This window comes from Phocoena phocoena, chromosome 3, assembly GCF_963924675.1.
Source record: "Phocoena phocoena chromosome 3, mPhoPho1.1, whole genome shotgun sequence".
Taxonomy (NCBI): Eukaryota; Metazoa; Chordata; class Mammalia; order Artiodactyla; family Phocoenidae; genus Phocoena; species Phocoena phocoena.
Window position 1 is genome coordinate 120,253,375 of NC_089221.1, and position 19,783 is coordinate 120,273,157.

General features: G+C 40.7%; 1 protein-coding gene across 3 annotated transcripts in view; it reads left to right on the forward strand.

The window, feature by feature from the left end:
* ARHGAP26 (Rho GTPase activating protein 26) overlaps positions 1-19,783 on the forward strand; it is a 485,399-nt gene that overhangs the window by 232,277 nt on the left and 233,339 nt on the right. For all 3 annotated transcript variants that reach the window (XM_065873120.1, XM_065873121.1, XM_065873122.1), the window contains exon 12: positions 12,129-12,165. In XM_065873120.1, the coding sequence (XP_065729192.1) occupies positions 12,129-12,165 (37 nt within the window). The remainder of the gene's footprint in view (positions 1-12,128; positions 12,166-19,783) is intronic.

The window sequence follows — 19,783 nt, forward strand, 5'->3', positions numbered from 1 at the left end:
CACGAACCCGCGTCCCCTGCATCAGCAGGCGGACTCTCAACCACTGCGCCACCAGGGAAGCCCTATTCTTAGTTTTTGAAGGAACTTGCATACTGTTTTCCGTAGTGGCTACACCAATTTACATTCCCACCAACATGTCAGGAGGATTCCCCTTTCTCCACACCTTCCCCAGCATTTGTTCTTTGTGGGTTTTTTAATGATGGCCATTCTGATTGGTGTGAGTTGGTACCTCATTGTAGTTTTTATTTACATTTCTCTAATAATCAGTTATGTTAAGCACCTTTTCATGTGCCTATGGGCCATCTGTATGTCTTCTTTGGAGAAATGTCTATTTAGGTCTTCTGCCCATTTTTTTTATTGGGTTGTTTGTTTTTTTTTTACTGAGTTTGTATGAGCTGTTTGTATATTTTGGAAATTAAGCCCTTGTTGGTCACAAATATTTTCTCTCAGTCCGTAGATTTGTCTTTTCGTTTTGTTGATGGTTTCCTCTGCTGTGCAAAAGCTTGTAAGTTTGATTAGGTCCCATTTGTTTATTTTTGCTTTTATTTCGATTGCCTTGGGAGACTGACCTAAGAAAACATTGGTACAATTTATGTTGGAGAATGTTTTCCCTGTGTTCTCTTCTAGGAGTTTTATGGTGTCATGTCTTGTATTTCAAACAGTTCATTCTTGAAAGCTTTTCTAACTGTGGCCTGTGGACCACCATGAGAAGAGAGGGCCTCCTCGATCCAAAAATTCATGTCCGTGATTGGTTGGTGTTGCACGGTTGGTGTTGGCCAAGGGTGTCTTACTGGTAACTTCTGGTGGGTGTTACTAAAAGATCCTACATTAATCCTGTTTAATAGAGCTTGCTTAGTATTCGAATGTGGTGCTCTACTCAAAACTCTGCCTACCACACAGTCCTGGACAAAGCTGTCAGTTCTCTCTGTCTGTGCTCTTAGCTTTTTTTTTGAATTTTATTTAATTTATTTTTTTATACAGCAGGTTCTTATTAGCTATCCACTCTACACATATTAGTATATATATGTCAATCCCAATCTCCCAGTTCATCACACCACCAACACCCCTGCAATTCTCAGCTTGGTGTCCATACGTTTGTTCTCTTCATCTGTGTCTCAATTTCTGCCCTGCAAACTGGTTAACCTGTACCATTTTTCTAGGCTCCACATATATGTGTTAATATTCAATATTTGTTTTTCTCTTTCTGACTTACTTCACTCTGTATGACAATCTCTAGATCCATCCACATCTCTACAAATGACCCAATTTCGTTACTTTTTATGGCTGAGTAATATTCCATTGTATGAATGCACCACTTCTTCTTTATCCATTTGTCTGTCGATGAGCATTTAGGTTGCTTCCATGACCTGGCTAGTGCAAATAGTGCTGCAGTGAACATTGGGGTGCATGTGTCTTTTTGAATTATGTTTTCCTCTGGGTATATGCCCAGTAGTGGGATTGCTGGGTCACATGGTAATTCTATTTTTAGTTTTTTAAGGAACCTCCATACTGTTCTCCATAGTGGCTGCATCAATTTACATTCCCAGCAACCGTGCAAGAGGGTTCCCTTTTCTCCACACCCTCTCCAGCATTTGTTGTTTGTAGATTTTCTAATGATGCCCATTCTAACTGGTGTGAGGTGATACCTCATTGTAGTTTTGATTTGCATTTCTCTAATGATTACTGATGTTGACCAGCTTTTCATGTGCTTCTTGACCATCTGTTTCTCTTCATTGGAGAAAAGTCTATTTAGGTCTTCTGCCCATTTTTGGATTGGGTTGTTTGTTTTTTTAATATTGAGCTGCATGAGCTGTGTATATATTTTGGAGATTAATTAATGGACAAAGTGTCCATTGATTCATTTGCAAATATTTTCTCCCATTCTGAGGGTTGTCTTTTCATCTTGTTTATGGTTTCCTTTGCTGTGCAAAAGCTTTTAAGTATCATTAGGTCCCATTTGCTTATTTTAGTTTTCGTTTCCATTACTATAGGAGGTGGATCAAAAAAGATCTTGCTGTGATTTATGTCAAAGATTGTTCTTCCTATGTTTTCCTCTAAGAGTGTTGAGGCGTCCAGTCTTAAATTTAGGTCTCTAATCCATTTTGAGTTTATTTCTATGTATGGTGTTAGGGAGTATGGTGTTAGGGAGTGTTCTAATTTCATTCTTTTACATGTAGCTGTCCAGTTTACATGTAGCTGTCCAGTTTTCCCAGCACCACTTATTGAAGGGACTGTCATTTCTCCATTGTATATCCTTGCCTCCTTTGGCGTAGATTAGTTGACCCTAGGTGCGTGGGTTTATCTCTGGGCTTTCAATCCTGTTCCATTGATCTATATTTCTGTTTTTGTGCCAGTACCATATTGTCTTGATTACTGTAGCTTTGTAGTATAGTCTGAAGTCAGGGAGTCTGATTCCTCCAGCTCTGTTTTTTTCATGTGCTTCTTGGCCATCTGTTTGTCTTTGTTGGAGAAAAGTCTGTTTAGGTCTTCTGCCCATTTTTGGATTGGGTTGTTTGTTTTTTTTAATATTGAGCTGCATGAGCTGTGAGCTCAAGATTGCTTTGGCTATTTGGGGTCTTTTGTGTCCCCATACACATTTTAAGATTTTTTTTTTCTAGTTCTGTAAAAAATGCCACTGGTAATTTGATAGGGATTGCATTGAATCTGTAGATTGTTTTGGGTAGTATAGTCATTTTCATATTATTGATTCTTCCAATCCAAGAACATGGTATATCTCTCCATCTGTTGGTATCATCGTTAATTTTTTCATCAGTATCTTATAGTTTTCTGCATACAGGTCTTTTGTCTCCCTAGGTAGGTTTATTCCTAGGTATTTTATTCTTTTTGTTGCAGTGGTAAATGGGAGTGTTTCCTGACTTTCTGTTTCAGATTTTTCATCATTAGTGTATAGGAATGCAAGAGATTTCTGTGCATTAATTTTGTATCCTGCAACTTTACCAAATTCATTGATTAGCTTTAGTAGTTTTCTGTTGATATATTTAGGATTCTCTATGTATAGTATCATGTCATCTGCAAACAGTGACAGTTTTACTTCTTCTTTTCCTATTTGCATTCCTTTTATTTCTTTTTCTTCTCTGATTGCCGTGGCTAGGACTTCCAAAACTATGTTGAATAATAGTGGCAGGAGTGGACATCCTTGCCTTGTTCCTGATCTTAGAGGAAATGCTTTCAGTTTTTCACCATTGAGAATGATGTTTGCTGTGGGTTTGTCGTATTTGGCCTTTATTATGTTGAGGTAGGTTCCCTCTATGCCCACTTTCTGGAGAGTTTTTACTATAAATAGGTGTTGAATCTTGTCAAACGCTTTTTCTACATCTATTGAGATGATCATATGGTTTTTATCCTTCAATTTGTTAATAATGGTGTATCACATTGATTGATTTGCGTATATTGAAGAATCCTTGAATCCCTGGCATAAATCCCACTTGATCATGGTGTATGATCCTTTTAATATGTTGTTGGATTCTGTTTGCTAGTATTTTGTTGAGGGTTTTTGCATCTATATTCATCAGTGATATTGGTCTATAATTTTCTTTTTTTATAGTATCTTTGTCTCATTTTGGTATCAGGGTGATGGTGGCCTCATAAAATGAGTTTGGGAATGTTCCTTCCTCTGTAATTTTTGGGAAGAGTTTGAGAAGGACAGGTGTTAGCTCTTCTCTAAATGTTTGATAGAAGTCACCTGTGAAGCCATCTGCTCCTGGACAGTTGTTTGTTGGAAATTTTTAACCACAGTTTCAATTTCATTACTTGTGATTGGTCTGTTCATATTTTCTATTTCTTCCTGGTTCAGTCTTGGAAGGTTATACCTTTCTAAGAATTTGTCCATTTCTTCCAAGTTGTCCATTGTATTGGCATAGAGTTACTTGTAGTAGTCTCTTAGGATGCTTTGTATTTCTGCGGTGTCTGTTGTAACTTCTTTTTCATTTCTAATTTTATTGATTTGAGTCCTCTCTGTCTTTTTCTTGATGAGTCTGGCGGTTTATCGATTTTGCTTCTCTTCTCAAAGAACTGGCTTTTAGTTTTATTGATCCTTGCTGTTGTTTCTATTTCATTTATTTCTGCTCTGATCTTTATGATTTCTTTCCTTCTGCTAACTTTGGGTTTTGTTTTTTCTTCTTTCTCTAGTTCCTTTAGGTGTAAAGTTAGATGGTTTATTTGAGATTTTTCTTGTTTCTTGAGGTAGGCTTGTATTGCTATAAACTTCTCTCTTAGAACTGCTTTTGCTGCATCCCATAGGTTTTGGATCGTCATGTTTTAGTTGTCATTTGTCTCTAGGTAATTTTTGATTTCCTCTTTGATTTCTTCAGTGATCTCTTGGTTATTTAGTAGCTTATTGTTTAGCCTCCATGTGTTTGTGTTTCTTTACGTTTTTTTCCCTGTAATTGATTTCTGATCTCATAGCGTTGTGGTCAGAAAAGATGCTTGATATGACTTCAGTTCTCTTAAATTTAGTAAGGCTTGATTTGTGATCCATGTTGTGATCTATCCTGGAGAATGTGCTGTGTGCACTTGAGAAGAAAGTGTAATCTGCTGTTTTCGGATGGAAAGTCCTATAAATATCAATTAAAGCTAGCTGGTCTATTGTGTCATTTAAAGCTTGTGTTTCCTTGTTAATTTTCTGTTTGGATGATCTATCCATTGGTGTTAATGTGGTGTTAAAAAGTCCCCCACTATTATTGTGTTACTGTTGCTTTCCTCTTTTATAGCTGTTAGCAGTTTCCTTATGTATTGAGGTGCTCCTATTTTGGGTGCATATATATTTATAATTGTTATATCTTCTTCTTGGATTGATCCCTTGATCATTATGTTGTGTCCTGTCCTTCCTTGTCTCTTGTAACATTCTTTATTTTAAAGTCTATTTTATCTGATATGAGTATTGCTACTCCAGCTTTCTTTTGATATCCATTTGCATGAAATATCTTTTTCCATCCCCTCACTTTCAGTCTCTATGTGTCCCTAGGTCTGAAGTGCTTCTCTTGTAGACAGCATATATATGGGTCTTGTTTTTGTCTCCATTCAGCGAGCCTGTGTCTTTTGGTTGGAGCATTTAATCCATTCACATTTAAGGTAATTATTGATATGTCTGTTCCTATTACCATTTTCTTAATTGTTATGGGTTTGTTTTTGTAGGTCCTTTTCTTCTGTGGTGTTTCCCACTTAGAGAAGTTCCTTTAGCATTTGTTGTAGAGCTGTTTTGGTGGTGCTGAATTCTCTTAGCTTTTGCTTGTCTGTAAAGCTTTTGATTTCTCCGTCAAATCTGAATGAGATCCTTGCTGGGTAGAGTAATCTTGGTTGTAGGTTCTTCTCCTTCATCACTTTTATATATGTCTTGCCACTCCCTTCTGGCTTGTAGAGTTTCTGCTGAGAAATCAGCTGTTAACCTTATGGGTGTTCCCTTGTATGTTATTTGTCATTTTTCCCTTGTTGCTTTCAATAATTTTTCTTTGTCCTTATTTTTTGTCAATTTGATTACTGTGTGTCTCGGCATGTGTCTCCTTAGGTTTATCCTCCTGGGACTCTGCACTTCCTGGACTTGGGTGGCTATTTCCTTTCCCATGTTAGGGAAGTTTTCGACTATAATTTCCTCACATATTTTCTCGGGTCATTTCTCTCTCTCTTCTCCTTCTGGGACCCCTATAATGCAAATGTTGTTGCATTTAATGTTGTCCCAGAGGTCTCTTAGGCTGTCTTCATTTCTTTTCATTCTGTTTTCTTTATTCTGTTTTATGTCAGTGGATTCCACCATTCTGTCTTCCAGGTCACTTAACCATTCTTCTGCCTCAGGTATTCTGCTATTGATCCGTTCTAGTTTATTTTTCATTTCAGTTATTGTATAGTTCACTCTGTTTGTTCTTTAATTCTTCTAGGTGTTTGTTCTTTAATTCTTCTAGGTGTTTGTTAAACATTTCTTGCATCTTCTCAATCTTTGCCTCCATTCTTTTTCCGAGGTCCTGGATCATCTTTACTACCATTATTCTGAATTCTTTTTCTGGAAGGTTGCCTGTCTCCACTTCATTTAGTTGTTTACCTTGGGTTTTATCTTGTTCCTTCATCTGGTAGATCGTCCTCTGCCTTTTCATTTTGTCTGTTTTCCTGTGAATATGGTTTCTGTTCCACAGGCTGCAGGATTGTAGTTCTTACTTCTGCTGTCTGCCCTCTGTGTACTCTTTGCTTGACGGGTGTTTTTTGGGTATCCCAAAGTGTCTCAAGCTGGTTGTGGTTTTCAGTTACTGCTATACTTGTATTAATGGAAGTTTGTAGAATTACTGTTATGTTTAAATTGGGTGGAAATTCTGTTCTTACATATTGGTTGTGTTGTTATGATTTTAATTACTGCTTAGCTTCTTTTGAGTTCCTTGTTGGTCACCAAACTTTTTTTTCCTTTGGAAAGTGGGACTGGGTGGGGAAGGCCTATGAAGTTGTGGTTCAATACAGATCTGGTCTAGAAGACGCTGCCACTTGTTGGCTTTGTACCCTTTGGAAAGTCATTTAGCCTACAAGATGGTGTGAAGCGGAGGCAGTGGTAGTACCCCATCAGCTGGAGTATGATATAAAATAATTCATGTAAATGCTGAGTATGATGCCTGGCACATAATCGGTCGTGGATAAGTGATTGTGGTGAGTAGTTACTTTTATATTTAACTGCCATTTAAGAAAACATTGAGAACTCTTGCTAAAGTTGACGTTAGATTTTATGCTTTCTGTTAAGCCTTTAATTAGTTTCATTTGGTTAAATTTCAATGCTAATGAGGCCAATGTCACTGTATCCCTCAAACCACATACCCATCCTTAGCCGTTTATCCCGTAGGGGATAAGTATTGATATGAAGAGAAGGAAAGAGGAGGATTTGGTGATGTCATGTATGGCACTCGGTAAGTGCTGGGTAAACGAAGCCATTCCCACTTAGTGCTATTCCTATGCCAACATCTGGCCTGGTAATGGTGATGAAGGGTCATCTTCACAGAATGCTCTGTGGGCCACAGAATTTGTATTCTGCTCTCTGTGTTAAATGTTTTCTATTTATTCTCTTATTTGATTTTCACAGTGACCCTAAGAGATAGGGAACATTAATGTCCCTATTTTACACTAGCAAAGACTGAGGTTTAGAATTGTGAAGTGATTGGACTGTATAGCCACTAACTGGTAGATCTGGACTTTCAACCTAAGCAGCATATAAGCACAAATCTGCTACCCCTGACAAACAGTTTAAAAGAGCAAGTCCTAGTGATGGTGGATCCATTGTGTCGCATAGAGAGGAGGGACAAAAATTATATCTGATGGTGTAGAACCAGCTTGGGCAGTGTTTTGGGGTGTGGGCACGTAGCTCTGTTTTGTGTGTTCCCACATGTGTGCATCCAAGGAACAAGCCGGTGGGAGGGGTTTAGATGTTCCAGGCTACTTGGAAGAGACCTCTGGGAATGACAAAGCTTAGGTGTGAATTCAAGTGCAGTTGAAAAATGAGCAACAGATTTTAGTGAATTTGCCCATGAATCTGTTTCTCCAACACTTTCATTTTGTGCTGATTTTGATCCAAAGCGTGATGTAGCCAAGTGCTAATGCAGCTGTGTGTCAGAGGGAGAAGTGAGATTGCTTTTTCTACTTATTGCTCTATTTATACCTTTAATTTATAAGTTTAAAAAAATTTCCTTTCTGTGCTTTCTTGGTAAGGCCTGGATAATGGTAATAAAGGACACCCGTGGAAAAATTCTGGGAACCCAAATGACTCTGTATTCTCTCTTAATTCTCTAGGGACACGTAAATTGAATTGGCTCAGCAGTGAACAGAATTGATTGCAAAATCACGTCTTAGTGCAGAGGGAGCATATGAAAGCTTTCCTCACCCTCCTTTGATTTAATTAAATTGTACTCCCATCATAGCTTCTGGGTGAGGACTCATAGAATTGCAGTACCCTGTGATTTGTATCAAAGACCTACTTTCCTGCCCTGGTGTTTATCTTAAGAATCGAGCCCTGTGGTTCAAAGAATATGAAGTGTTACTTCTGTGTTAGGTGCCAGCTGGTCACGTGGGTTAGTGGTGAATGCTTCAGGCTGGAATCAAAGGCCATTCCCAGTTTCATTTTCTCTCCGACTCGTGGCAGATTCTTTCTTCCAGTGACTCACCTTCCCTAGCTGCACAGATATCTCATCACCTTTAGCGTCGTCGTCATCATCATCATCATCATGTCTTATGTATCACGTGGTTAGTGGTTAAGAGCTTGGGCTTTGGAGACAGACTGTAGGAGTTTCTGTCTGGATTCTGCCCAATTCCAGCTGCCTGACCTTGGGCAAGTGACCTAACCTCTCTAATGCCTCAGTTTTCTCATCTATATGTCAGGAATAATTAGGTTGGTGTGAGGACTAAACAAGATAAATGCACATAGAGTGCTCAGAGTGGTGTCTGACACATAATAAGGCTTTTGTCACCATCGTTTGTATTAATCCGTTATTGCTGTTGTAATTATCTTATAATGAATCTCAGATGGACCCTGATAACATAAAGTAAACGTATGTAATCTCTGGAAACATGCACTTGAAAACAAGCGTTCATTGGTATGGATATTTAACAAATTCTCATGCACAGTGTTCAGGAGAAACTAGTGCATCCCTGAATGAAAGTACTATAGAAAGCCAGAGGGCTCAGAGACTTGCACGTGGCCAGGTCTTAGAGTACTCTGGCTAAGCGGGATGGTTAGACTTTAGCTTAAGTTGGGTTGTTGAAACTGTGTATTAACTGATTTATTCTTCCTAGGAGCCGTAATTCAGGAATTGTTGAGGGACTCATGTCCCCTTGAATTGATCCTGGAGATTTGAGTTCTGTCCTTTTAAGACAAAGGCTCTTGAGAGGCTTACTTGAAGGCATACAAACCTAAGATAACTCTACTAATCAATCCTAAGACAGAAGCCACTGCCAAAGAGACCTTTTATTTTAGGAAATTGCCCTTGTCTCTGAACCTCAGTCTGACATTAGTGGGCTACTATGAGATCTAAAGAAGGTTTCTCCAGAACAGACTGAGCATTTCTAAAGGGCAAATCGCATGCCCTCTGCTTCTGCCAGAATGGAAGGTATTTACAAACCATAGGCTACTGGTATGGCTTGGTAGTTGTGTGCATTTGCCACTGCCTGGAAAAGTAAATGACAGTTGGAACATCCCTACAACGGCAAGATAGACTAGTACACCACCTTCCAGCTTTGTGTCCTTGGACAAACTATGTAGCCTCTCTGGGCCTCAGGTTCCATACCTGTAAAATGGGAATAACACTAGTACCTAACCCACAAGGCTGTTAAAAAGATTTGATGATGTCACGTATGGCACTTGGTAAGTGCTGGGTAAACAAAGCCGTTGCCCCTTAGTGCTGTTCCCACGCCAGCATCTGGCCCGTGTGATGGTGAGGCTGTTCCCCCACCCCGGGCCTTCCTTGTTGGGCCATGTAGTCACGCAGTCCTGGCAGGCATGGTTTGTTAGCTTCATTTCAAACTCATTCTCCTTGGCTCATTTACCCAAACCAGACAGAGATTAATGGCCTGGCCTCGGAGGATCGGGCGGCACATGTTCCTGGTGCCTTTGGCTCATTGATATCGCCTCTCTGATTTGAGGAATGCCTGGGTGTTCCGGGACTGGGCCTCCTGAGCCCCAGGAAACATTAAAAGAAAGTAATTTGCTGCAAATTCACCTCCTAGTTAAGGAGGGCTGAAAGCCCTGTATTTTGTTGTTCCTTCTGGATTTTGCCATTTAGAAACAGGAGCAGGTTTCTCTGGGATAGGAAGTTTGAATTTAATGGGAGACATGAAGTGAGCAGGGATGGCTGGAAAACATACTTGCCCAAATATTGTCTCTTCCCCTGTGTTTCCCTCACCTACCTGTCCAATTTCAGTGCATGCCATCAACCGGGAATGGCTGGTCCTCGCTATTACGAGGCTACTCACTATGCTCTGCAGGATTGTGCCGCTGCCTCTCTCTTTGCCACATCCTCATCTCCTGCCCTTCTCTATTGTGCACTAGTTGCCAAGTGCACTGGCCTTCCTCCCTCCAAAAGGCCATACCAGGGCTTCCCTGGTGGCGCAGTGGTTGAGAGTCCACCTGCCGATGCAGGGGACGCGGGTTTGTGCCCCGGTCCGGGAAGATCCCGCATGCCGCGGAGCGGCTGGGCCCGTGAGCCATGGCCGCTGAGCCTGCGCGTCCGGAGCCTGTGCTCCGCAACGGGAGAGGCCGCAGCAGTGAGAGGCCGGCGTACCACAATAAAAAATAAAAAGGCCATACCAGGCTCACAGTCTTTTGACTCCTTTTATGCATATAAACTGATGCCTTTTCATTCATCAGACAATAATGCTTGAAGTTCAGAAACCCCTTTATTCTCATCTTTCTGACCTTCAGTAAGTGCCTGTGTGTCTTTGTAGTCTTCTTCAGGAAATGAATAATGATCATAATAAAATGGAGTGGTTTGTTAAATTATCTGTTTGATAATTCAAAGACCTTCTTGGCTGACTCCTTCAGTTTATAGATGGGGCAGTAGAGACCTGCAGACGGTGAGAAACTTACCCAGTGACACAAGGCAATCGGGGGGCTGTGTTGGAACTATTGCCCAGCTCTTGACCAGCATCTCACTCATATTTCCTAGCAGGTAAAAAGTCCCCTTAGGGTCTCATGGCTCTTTTTTCAGAGATGCTTGGCTCTGTTCCTCAAAGGGTTAAATAAGTGGCTCTCAACCAACAGTGGCCATCACAATGATTTGGAATATCCTTATTTATTTATTTTTTTTAAGTTATGACCAGTTTCATGCTGTGCCTTTTCATACCTACAGAATCATAAGCACCAAAGAAAGATTTGGGCACTATGATTTTTTTTCTAAAGCAGAGGCTTTATTATCTTATTTAATAATGTCAGCATATCAGAGATTCGCAAACTATGGCCCACAGGCCAAATCCAGCTCACCACCTATTTTTGTATGGCCCATGAGCTCAACATGGTATTTACAGATGAACATTTGCAATTGACTTGATGATGAGAAACATTTTGAACTCTATTTAAGCTAAATGTTATCCTTTCTCTATAAAAAATTCTATTCTTCTGATTAGTCAGTCTGTATTTCAAAAAATTGTACTCCTTGGAAAAGATACTCCAAGTGGTTGTACTGACCACTCTTGCTTGAGAACCAGTTCTTTAACCCCTGGGTGAGCCAAGCCAAGCATCCCTGAAAAGAGCCATGAAACCCTGATTTTCGCCTGCTAGGAATATTATACCTGTATCTCAAAAACTTACTATATTTTGAATTTTGTCAAGAAAAAATTGTGGAAATTTGTCTTCTCTCTTGTTTTACAAGTACCTGTATAATATCATTGATTTGACTTTTGCCTCCTGGCCTGCAAAACCTAAAATATTTACCAACCTGTCCTTTACAAGAAAAAGCTTGCCAACTCTTTCAGTGTGTCATTGTTTTTTATTGGGGTACATTCCCTTTTATGAATTCTATAAATCATTAAAGGGTTTTCTATTGTAAAAGTAATATATTCTCCTTATAACATTCAAATTTATGGAAGTATTTGAAGTAAAAAATGATTGGTCTCATTCCCCAGTGTTAGCACTTAAGAGTTTGTAATGTATCTCTGTCCAGACTTTGCCACGTACTAGCTGTGAGACCTTAGTTAACCTCTCTAAGCCTTTCAGATTCTCCATCTGTAAAACAGTGATCATAACCGTTCCTACCCAGCAGAATTGTTGCACAGATAATTGGACATAATTCATGTGAATTGCGTAGCACGTTGCCTGGCGTGCAGTTAATAATGCTTAATGATTTGTAACTAATTACATTTTTTTCTTCCTTTTTAGTTTATATGCAAACATAAGTTTGGGGTTTTATTAAAGGAGGAATATGATTTTTTTTTTTTTAACAATAAAGTTCCAGAGGTGATTCTGATGTGCACACACTTAAGAGCTGAAGTAAATACTGGGAAGTAGGTAATTATAGAAGGGATTCCTATTTGGGGGCCAGAATTGCCTTCCATTGGTCTAGCACAAACCAGGGAAAAGGAAAAGGTAATGATTTTCTTCAGCGAACCTGTAGGGTAGTATAAAATTCACACAAGTAAATGTTATTTCTGTTTTCCAGGTCTACAACTCGAACAAAGACAGCCAGAGCGAAGGGAGTAAGTATATTGCTTGGATACTTTTCTTCGGGTGGGGGTGGGCCTGGGCCTGGAGAAGTTGCTATTCTGGGGAAGAACCACCAGGAGGTGCTGTGGGCATGTTGGGTCTCCCCATTCCTCCAGTGCAGCGGAGCTACTTCTGCTCCAGTTTACGGCGTCAGTGACTCCAGGACGGTCAGTGAGCCCGACTGGCGAGGCCGTGATGACATCTTGCACTGTATAACCCTTCACACTGTACAAAGAATTTTTATGTACATTATCTCAGTTAATCCTTTGTTGTCTTAAGAATGTAGCTCCAGTCACCACTTAAAAGTCACTTAATCCGATAACACCCAGCTCCCCCAGCGCCCTGTCCTGTGGGAAACCAGAATTGACTTTGCCTCCCTCACAGTCTCGCTCCAAGGACTGGAGAGCCAGAACCATCTTAGTGATCGCTTAGTAACTAACTCTGTGTTCCTTGTTGCCACTTTGGGGAGTTAAGAGTGGAGATGAAGAACTCTGTAATAATATTCCTCTTTCCTGGGAGTGACCCTGGGCGGCCTCTGTAGAATATACAGCACATTTCCCCTGCTACTGGCTCGGAGCACTCTGGTTAATCATGTTCCAAGGGCACCTGTAACCTTGTAAAGATGATGGGATTAAAATGAAACCGCTATTGCTAGAGTGTTTGGGCTGATTATCTCCTTGGTGCACAGGGGAAAAAACAAATTCCTGCCACGTTGCTACCAGAGTACAAAGGAAATTCTGTCCCCTTGCCTCAGATTTGTTTTGTAAAATCCACTTGGAAAAAAAATTCCAGGGTAGCCCTACCGTGAATTCCAGTAGTGTCAGTAAAACAAGTACCTCTTCATGTGGACAAAAGGATGAGCTGTTTTTAGTGTGTGTGAAATCCATTATAGGACAGAGATTTTCTTTCTTTCATTCCTTCCAAAATACAGATTCTACCAGAAGTTTTAGATAAAATATTAAGTAATTTGGAATGGTTGCTATTGGTAGGTTAAGAGGCCTTTGGGAGAGGAAAAAATGTTTCTTTTTTTTCCTTCAGGAATTGAACAAGGGGAGTTTTTTTTCAAGTAAATATTCAAGGAAACAAGTCATTCCCTGCGCCGCCCACCGCCCCCCCCCCCCCAGCCCGTGTCAGGTGGGATTGTTTTAGAATATCTGAAATCAACTCTGGTTAACTTGGCCTAAAATAACAGTACAATAATAATAATAATAACAACGAAGGAATACAGAAGGCTTCAGTGTAACTCACAGTAAGGTAGGAAGACCTGAAGAACCAAGGCTTGAAAACAGACCAGTTCTGGAGACCCAGGGACCAATGAGAAAGGGTCTTCTGGATGATATTTGCAGGATGATAAAGCCCTTAAACTCTTTTTTAGTCCTTTGCCTCACTCTTCTGAAGGTCCAGATTCCCAGGAAAGATAGCATCAAGGTGGTCTAGCTGTGGCCTACCCAGGGGAAGACAACACACCTTGATTGATGGTTTCAACAGTATTCATAAAATGGGAGCAGGGTGGTTTACCAAAGGGAGATCGGGGAAGCCACCGGGACAAGAGAGTATAGATGCCAAGCAGGCTGAAATAACAGATGCCCACACCATGCCCTAACCTGGGAGACACTTCTGTCGTGAAGGACCCAGGAACTGTGGGGAACGAGATGCATATGAATGGAGAACCAGCTCCCCCTTCACCCCACACCAGAAGTTTGCCTGTAACTTTTGACCTTACGAACCTACTTCTCTCTCCTTGAGATAAGTGCCACTAGATTTGAAAGACGACCATGACTCTGCTGGTGGCCGTAGCAGCTGGTTGTACTGTTTTGTAAGGCCTTTGGGGCATATGTATCGGAAGCCTTTAAAATGTAAATATCCTTTGACCCAGCGATTTGTCCTAAAGAATAGGCTGGAGTGCAAAGATGTTTCTGTAAAAAAGTTCACTGGAGCATCAGTAATAATAGTGAAGAATTGGAGACCATCTAAATGTTCAATAGGAAGTCCATTAAAAATATCATAAAGTACTATGTAGCCTTCAAAAAGAACAAGAGAGATCTTGGTATATTTGCAGAAATGGTATCCACAGTATACTGTTCATTGAGTTTTTAAAAATTCAGGTTGTAGAACCATGCATTTATTAAAATAAATTAGTTGACTCATCTGGATACATTGATAGAAAAAAAGTCTGGAAATACATTTATCATTAAACTCTTACTCAGGATGGAGGGCAGATTATTGCGAGACACTGACCTTCTACTTTAAATATTCTGTGTACTTTGCGTTGTTGACAAAGAGTATGTATTTTACAATAATGGCGATTAATAGGTAGCATTTATTGACTGCTTACTGTGTTTCAGCGTGTTTTATCCACATTAGTTCATTTAAAGCTCACAGCACTGACTGAGGTAGGTGCTTTTGACCTACTTTGAGGATTAGGAAATTGAGATTGGTGAACTCAGGAGATATGATTTAATCTGAGTTCTGTCTGATTCTAACATCTTTGCTGTCAACCATGAGAATATTCTACCTCCCTAGGAAAAGAACAATACAGAAAGTTCTATCTTGGGAAACACAGACACTTGCAACATTTTGCTTTCGGCATCCCGTTATCCACAGGGTGCAGAGAGTTGGCTGCCTTGAGTCTCTGATGATTCTTCAATGGCTTATGACACTTTCATTTAGGAAGTAGGAAAGAAAAATGTGTTAAACACATTGCCCACTTTTCCAGGAGTACTTTTGATAGAAACAGCTTTTCTAGGGTATTGCTATTCTTTTTTTTTTTTTTTTAAATAAATTTATTTATCTTTGGCTGTGTTAGGTCTTTGTTGCTGCTCGTGGGCTTTCTTTAGTTTCGGCAAGCTGGGGCTACTCTTCATTGCAGTGCACGGGCTTCTCATTGCAGTGGCTTCTCGGTTGCGCAGCACGGGCTCTAGGTGCACGGGCTTCAGTAGTTGTGGCACACGGGCTTAGTTGCTCCGCGGCATGTGGAATCTTCCCGGACCAGGGCTCGAACCCATGTCCCCTGCATTGGCAGGTGGATTCTTCAACCACTGTGCCACCAGGGAAGTCCCGGGTATTACAATTCTAAAAGATGTTCTGTTCACTGATTTCCAAGCTGGCAAAACCAGAGGACTGTTCTGGGTTGGTGCTTCCTCCCTTCCTTTGGCAGTAGGAACCCCTCTTCACATCACACAAGCATTAGCTTTGCTTCCCCTCTCTAGAGCGCTTGTCCCTTTCATATTCCTCATGGCAGTGATTTGCAGTTTCACTGCGCTCATCGCCGCAGGTGGCGCTATTGCCCAGGGTCTGATTGTTCTGCAACTCTGTTTATATGACAGTCAAAACTTTTTTAAAGGTAAGAAGTCAATCTGATAGGAATTTAAGAGCGGGACATCGCACTTTGCACCTTTAATAGCCATTTACAAATGTCTAGCATTTTCCTTTCTAGAAAATATTTTGGTGGGAATTTCAACACCAACATTTTATCACAGAACCAGAATGTTTTCAAGAGACAGGTAGCAAAAGGGAATTCCGTTGGGGACACTTCTGAATTTGTTGCTTTTCCCTTGAAGTTTCTCTCAGGCCGTACAGTGCCTGTGGGGTATAAGACAGGGCCATAAATAATGTCTGGCAGCTGCTGGTATTTTCCAAGTGGCCCAGTTGCCAGGAGAGGATGGCAGCAGATAAATACATGCACATTTCTTTGCAGAGCCCTTTTCACCTCCTCTTTCTTCTCTGTTTGGATCTCAGGTACAGTGAGTGAAATAATCATAATCCCCGGTTTGTGGCACATGATCATCACAGGCCCCTCCCTTTCGCCCTTCATTCATTCATTTATTCATTCACTCACTCCCTTTTAGTTCTTTTCCCACCTCCTATTCCTGTCCTCCCCTTCACCGTTCTAATGTGTACCTTTCAAGTGTATTCTTGGACAATGAGTATCTTTTATCTCTCTGTTTTTTTTTGTTTTTTTTTTTTTTTGCGGTACGCAGGTTGTGGCCTCTCCCATTGTGGAGTGCAGGCTCAGCGGCCACGGCTCACGGGCCCAGCCGCTTCGCGGCATGTGGGATCTTCCCGGACCGGGGCACGAACCCGTGTCCCCTGCATTGGCAGGCGGACTCTCAACCACTGCGCCACCAGGGAAGCCCAATTGTAGATATTTTAAATATATCTTCCCATTTTGCTGACAATTAATATTATGTGTGATATCCTTCCTTGAGTATAAAGGCTTACTTTTTATATATTCAAAAAAATTTTTGCCTTCTGGTTTACAATTTTCAAGTTGTGTTTTGAAAAAGGCCTTTCTGACCCATGTCACAAAGATATGCACCTACATTTTCTTTTATTGGCTTCATGATTTTGTCTTTCACACTTTGGTTTCTAATCCAACTGATACCATTGTATATGGTGTTTCATGAAGATTCAGTTTTGTTTTTATCCACATGAAAAGCCAGTTTTCCCAACAACATCTACCAAGCTATCCATTCTCACCCTCTTTGACTTGTGATACCAGCTTTATTGTGCATTAAGTTTGCACATCTGAGCTCTGTCTCTGAGCTCTTTATTTCCTTGGTCTGTCTGTTCTTGTGCTAATACCTCTCCAGTTTCAATATGATGACTTTGAGGCAGGTCTTGATATCTAGTAGTTTAAGTCTCCTCTCTTTACTCTCCTTTTTAAGGGTTGACATAGCTGACTGTGGACCTTTATCCTTTTATATAAATTCTAGCTTAAGTTTGGTAAGTTCCTCAAAACTTTAAAATTTTCATTTTGGATTGCATTGAAGTGTACAGGTTAATTTGTGGAAAAATGACACTTTAAAAAATATTAGTAATGGTTTAATCATTGAATGTTGTTTCTCACAGTATGCTTTACAAGTAACAAATATTTTTTAAAATGAAAAAAAATTATTGAAGTATAGTTGATTTACAGTATTGTGTTAGTTTCAGGTGTACAGCAAATTGATTCAGTTATACATATATATTCTTTTTCAGATTCTTTTCCATTACAGGTTATTACTAGATACTGGATATCGTAGTTCCCTGTGCTGTATGTTAAATCCTTGTTGCTTATCTATTTTATATATAGAAGTATCTGTTAATCCCACTCCTAATTTATCCCTCCCCCACCTTTCCCCTTTGGTGACCATAACTTTGTGTTCCTGTGTCTGTGAGTCTGTTCCTGTTTTGTAAATAAATTCATTTGTATTATTTTTTAGATTCCACATATAAGTGATATGATATTTGTCTTTCTCTGTCTGATTTACTTCACTTAGTATGAGTCTGATAGTCTCTAGGTCCTTTCATGTTGCTGCAAATGACAATATTTTTTATGGCTGAGTAATATTCCATTGTGTATATATACTCCTTCTTTATCCATTCATCTGTCAGTTGACATTCAGGTTGCTTCCATGTCTTGGCTATTGTAAATAGTGCTGCTGTGAACATTGGGGTGCATGTATCTTTTCAAATTAGAGTTTTTGTCTTTTCCAGATATATGCCCAGGAGTGAGATTCCTGGATCATACAGTAACTCTATTTTTAGTTTTTTAAGGAGGCTCCATATTGTTCTCCATAGTGGCTACACCAATTTACATTCCCACCAGTAGTGTAGGAGGGTTCCCTTTTCTCCACACTCTCTCCAGCATTTATTTTTTGTAGACTTTTCAATGATGGTCATTCTGACTGGTGTGAGGTGATACGTCATTGTAGTTTTGATTTGTATTTTCTCTAATAATTAATGGTGTGGAGCATCTTTTCATATGCCTGTTGGCTGTCTGTATGTCTTTTAAAATTTTTTATTATTTATTTATTTTTATTATTTATTTATTTTATTTTATTTTATGTTTTACTTATTTTTTTTGCAGTACTCGGGCCTCTCACTGTTGTGGCCTCTCCCGTTGCGGAGCACAGGCTCCGGACGCACAGGCTCAGCGGCCATGGCTTACGGGCCCAACCGCTCCACGGCATGTGGAATCTTCCCAGACCGGGGCACGAACCCACCTCCCCCGCATCGGGGGGCAGACTCTCAACCACTGCGCCACCAGGGGAGCCCTATTTTTATTTTTTATTTTTGGCTGCGTTGGGCCTTCATTGCTGCACATGGGGGCTACTCTTTGTTGCGGTGCGTGGGCTTCTCATTGCGGTGGCTTCTCTTGTTGCGGAGCATGGGCTCTAGGCGCACAGGCTTCAGTAGTTGCAGCTCGCGGGCTCTAGAACACAGGCTCAGTAGTTGTGGCGCACGGGCTTAGTTGCTCCGTGGCATATGGGATCTTCCCGGACCAGGGATCAAACCTGTGTCCCCTGCGTTGGCAGGCAGATTCTTAACTGCTGCGCCACCAGAGAAGTACCTATCTGTATGTCTTGTTTGGAGAAATGTCTATTTAGAAATGTTCTAACTTCATTGGTTTACATACAGCTGGGAAAATTGACACTTTTATAATACTATGTCACCTCCTCCAAGAGCTTTGAATGTCTTTCCATTTATTCAGACCTTTACTTTTCTGCCTAGAAGTCTTCTGTTTTCTTGGTTAGGTTAATCCCTACATACTAAATTCAAAAACCAATCTGCTATTTTTGGCAGTCGTATGAGCCGCTCAACCGTGGATCCGGCTGCCATCAGGAACCTTACCTGGCTTTGTTCCTGGAATGTCAGGAATATACATCAGTGACACTGAGTTTTCTCTAGTTGGTCAAATTCTTACCCAGTAGTGGAGGGAAGGGAAAAGATGGGAGTGAGAATAGATAGAGAAGAAGAAAGTCTTGTTTGTTGCTTCCTAAGCTTCTTTACTGAGAAGGTGATCACACCAGTGTCAATCATTCTAAATGGCAAATGACTGTCATTGATTTTCCCCTTTATTATTACAAAGAACAGGACTCTTCCCTGGGCAGGGACCCCTCCTCTTCCCATCTTACCCTTTGCCACCTTAATGTGTATCTCCTGAGTCTACATGTCCTGTTTCTTGCTTTACGTTGGCTGCAGTTGTGAGATTTACTCCCCAAAGGCTCTGTGAGAATTGGTTCATTCTCCTTTGAAATGAGCCCAGGTCAGAAGCAGAAGGGGGAGCTAGGAAGGGACCTATTCTCAGCCCCGCTGCTGTGGTGCTGTAGTCCCACCTGAGAGACAGTTGGGAAGCTGAGAACTTGTCAGAGAGGGTACACAGTCCGGTGCATGAGAGCAAGGGAAAGGCAGGCTTTTCTAGTGTGAGTTCGTCTTTACCAAGTCTGAAGTTTTAAATAATAAATGTCACCGCCAGCTTAGCTCTGAAAAGATTAGCTTGTTTACAGAAATGCTGCTCTTCCGCTGCTTTGCCAGCTGTTTGGAGACTGACAGACTGAGAGAGAGAGGCATGTCTCCTAATCTTGGCTTCTAGTGCCACTTCCCTTACTGTGAGTATTAACTCGAAACCCATGGGTCAGTCAGGTCATTTAAAAGGAATATGCCCGAGTTGCCCTAGGTGTGCCTTGTCACACACTGTTGGCCCCAGCGGGCTTTTCAGAAGAATATTGCAGCCATTTTCTCTGCTTCCCACTCTTGTTGAACATGTTCTTTGCATCGACCTGAACCTCTCACTAGACTCAACTGTAGGAGTCCAGGCTTCATTCAACTAATACCTCTTGGAATTCT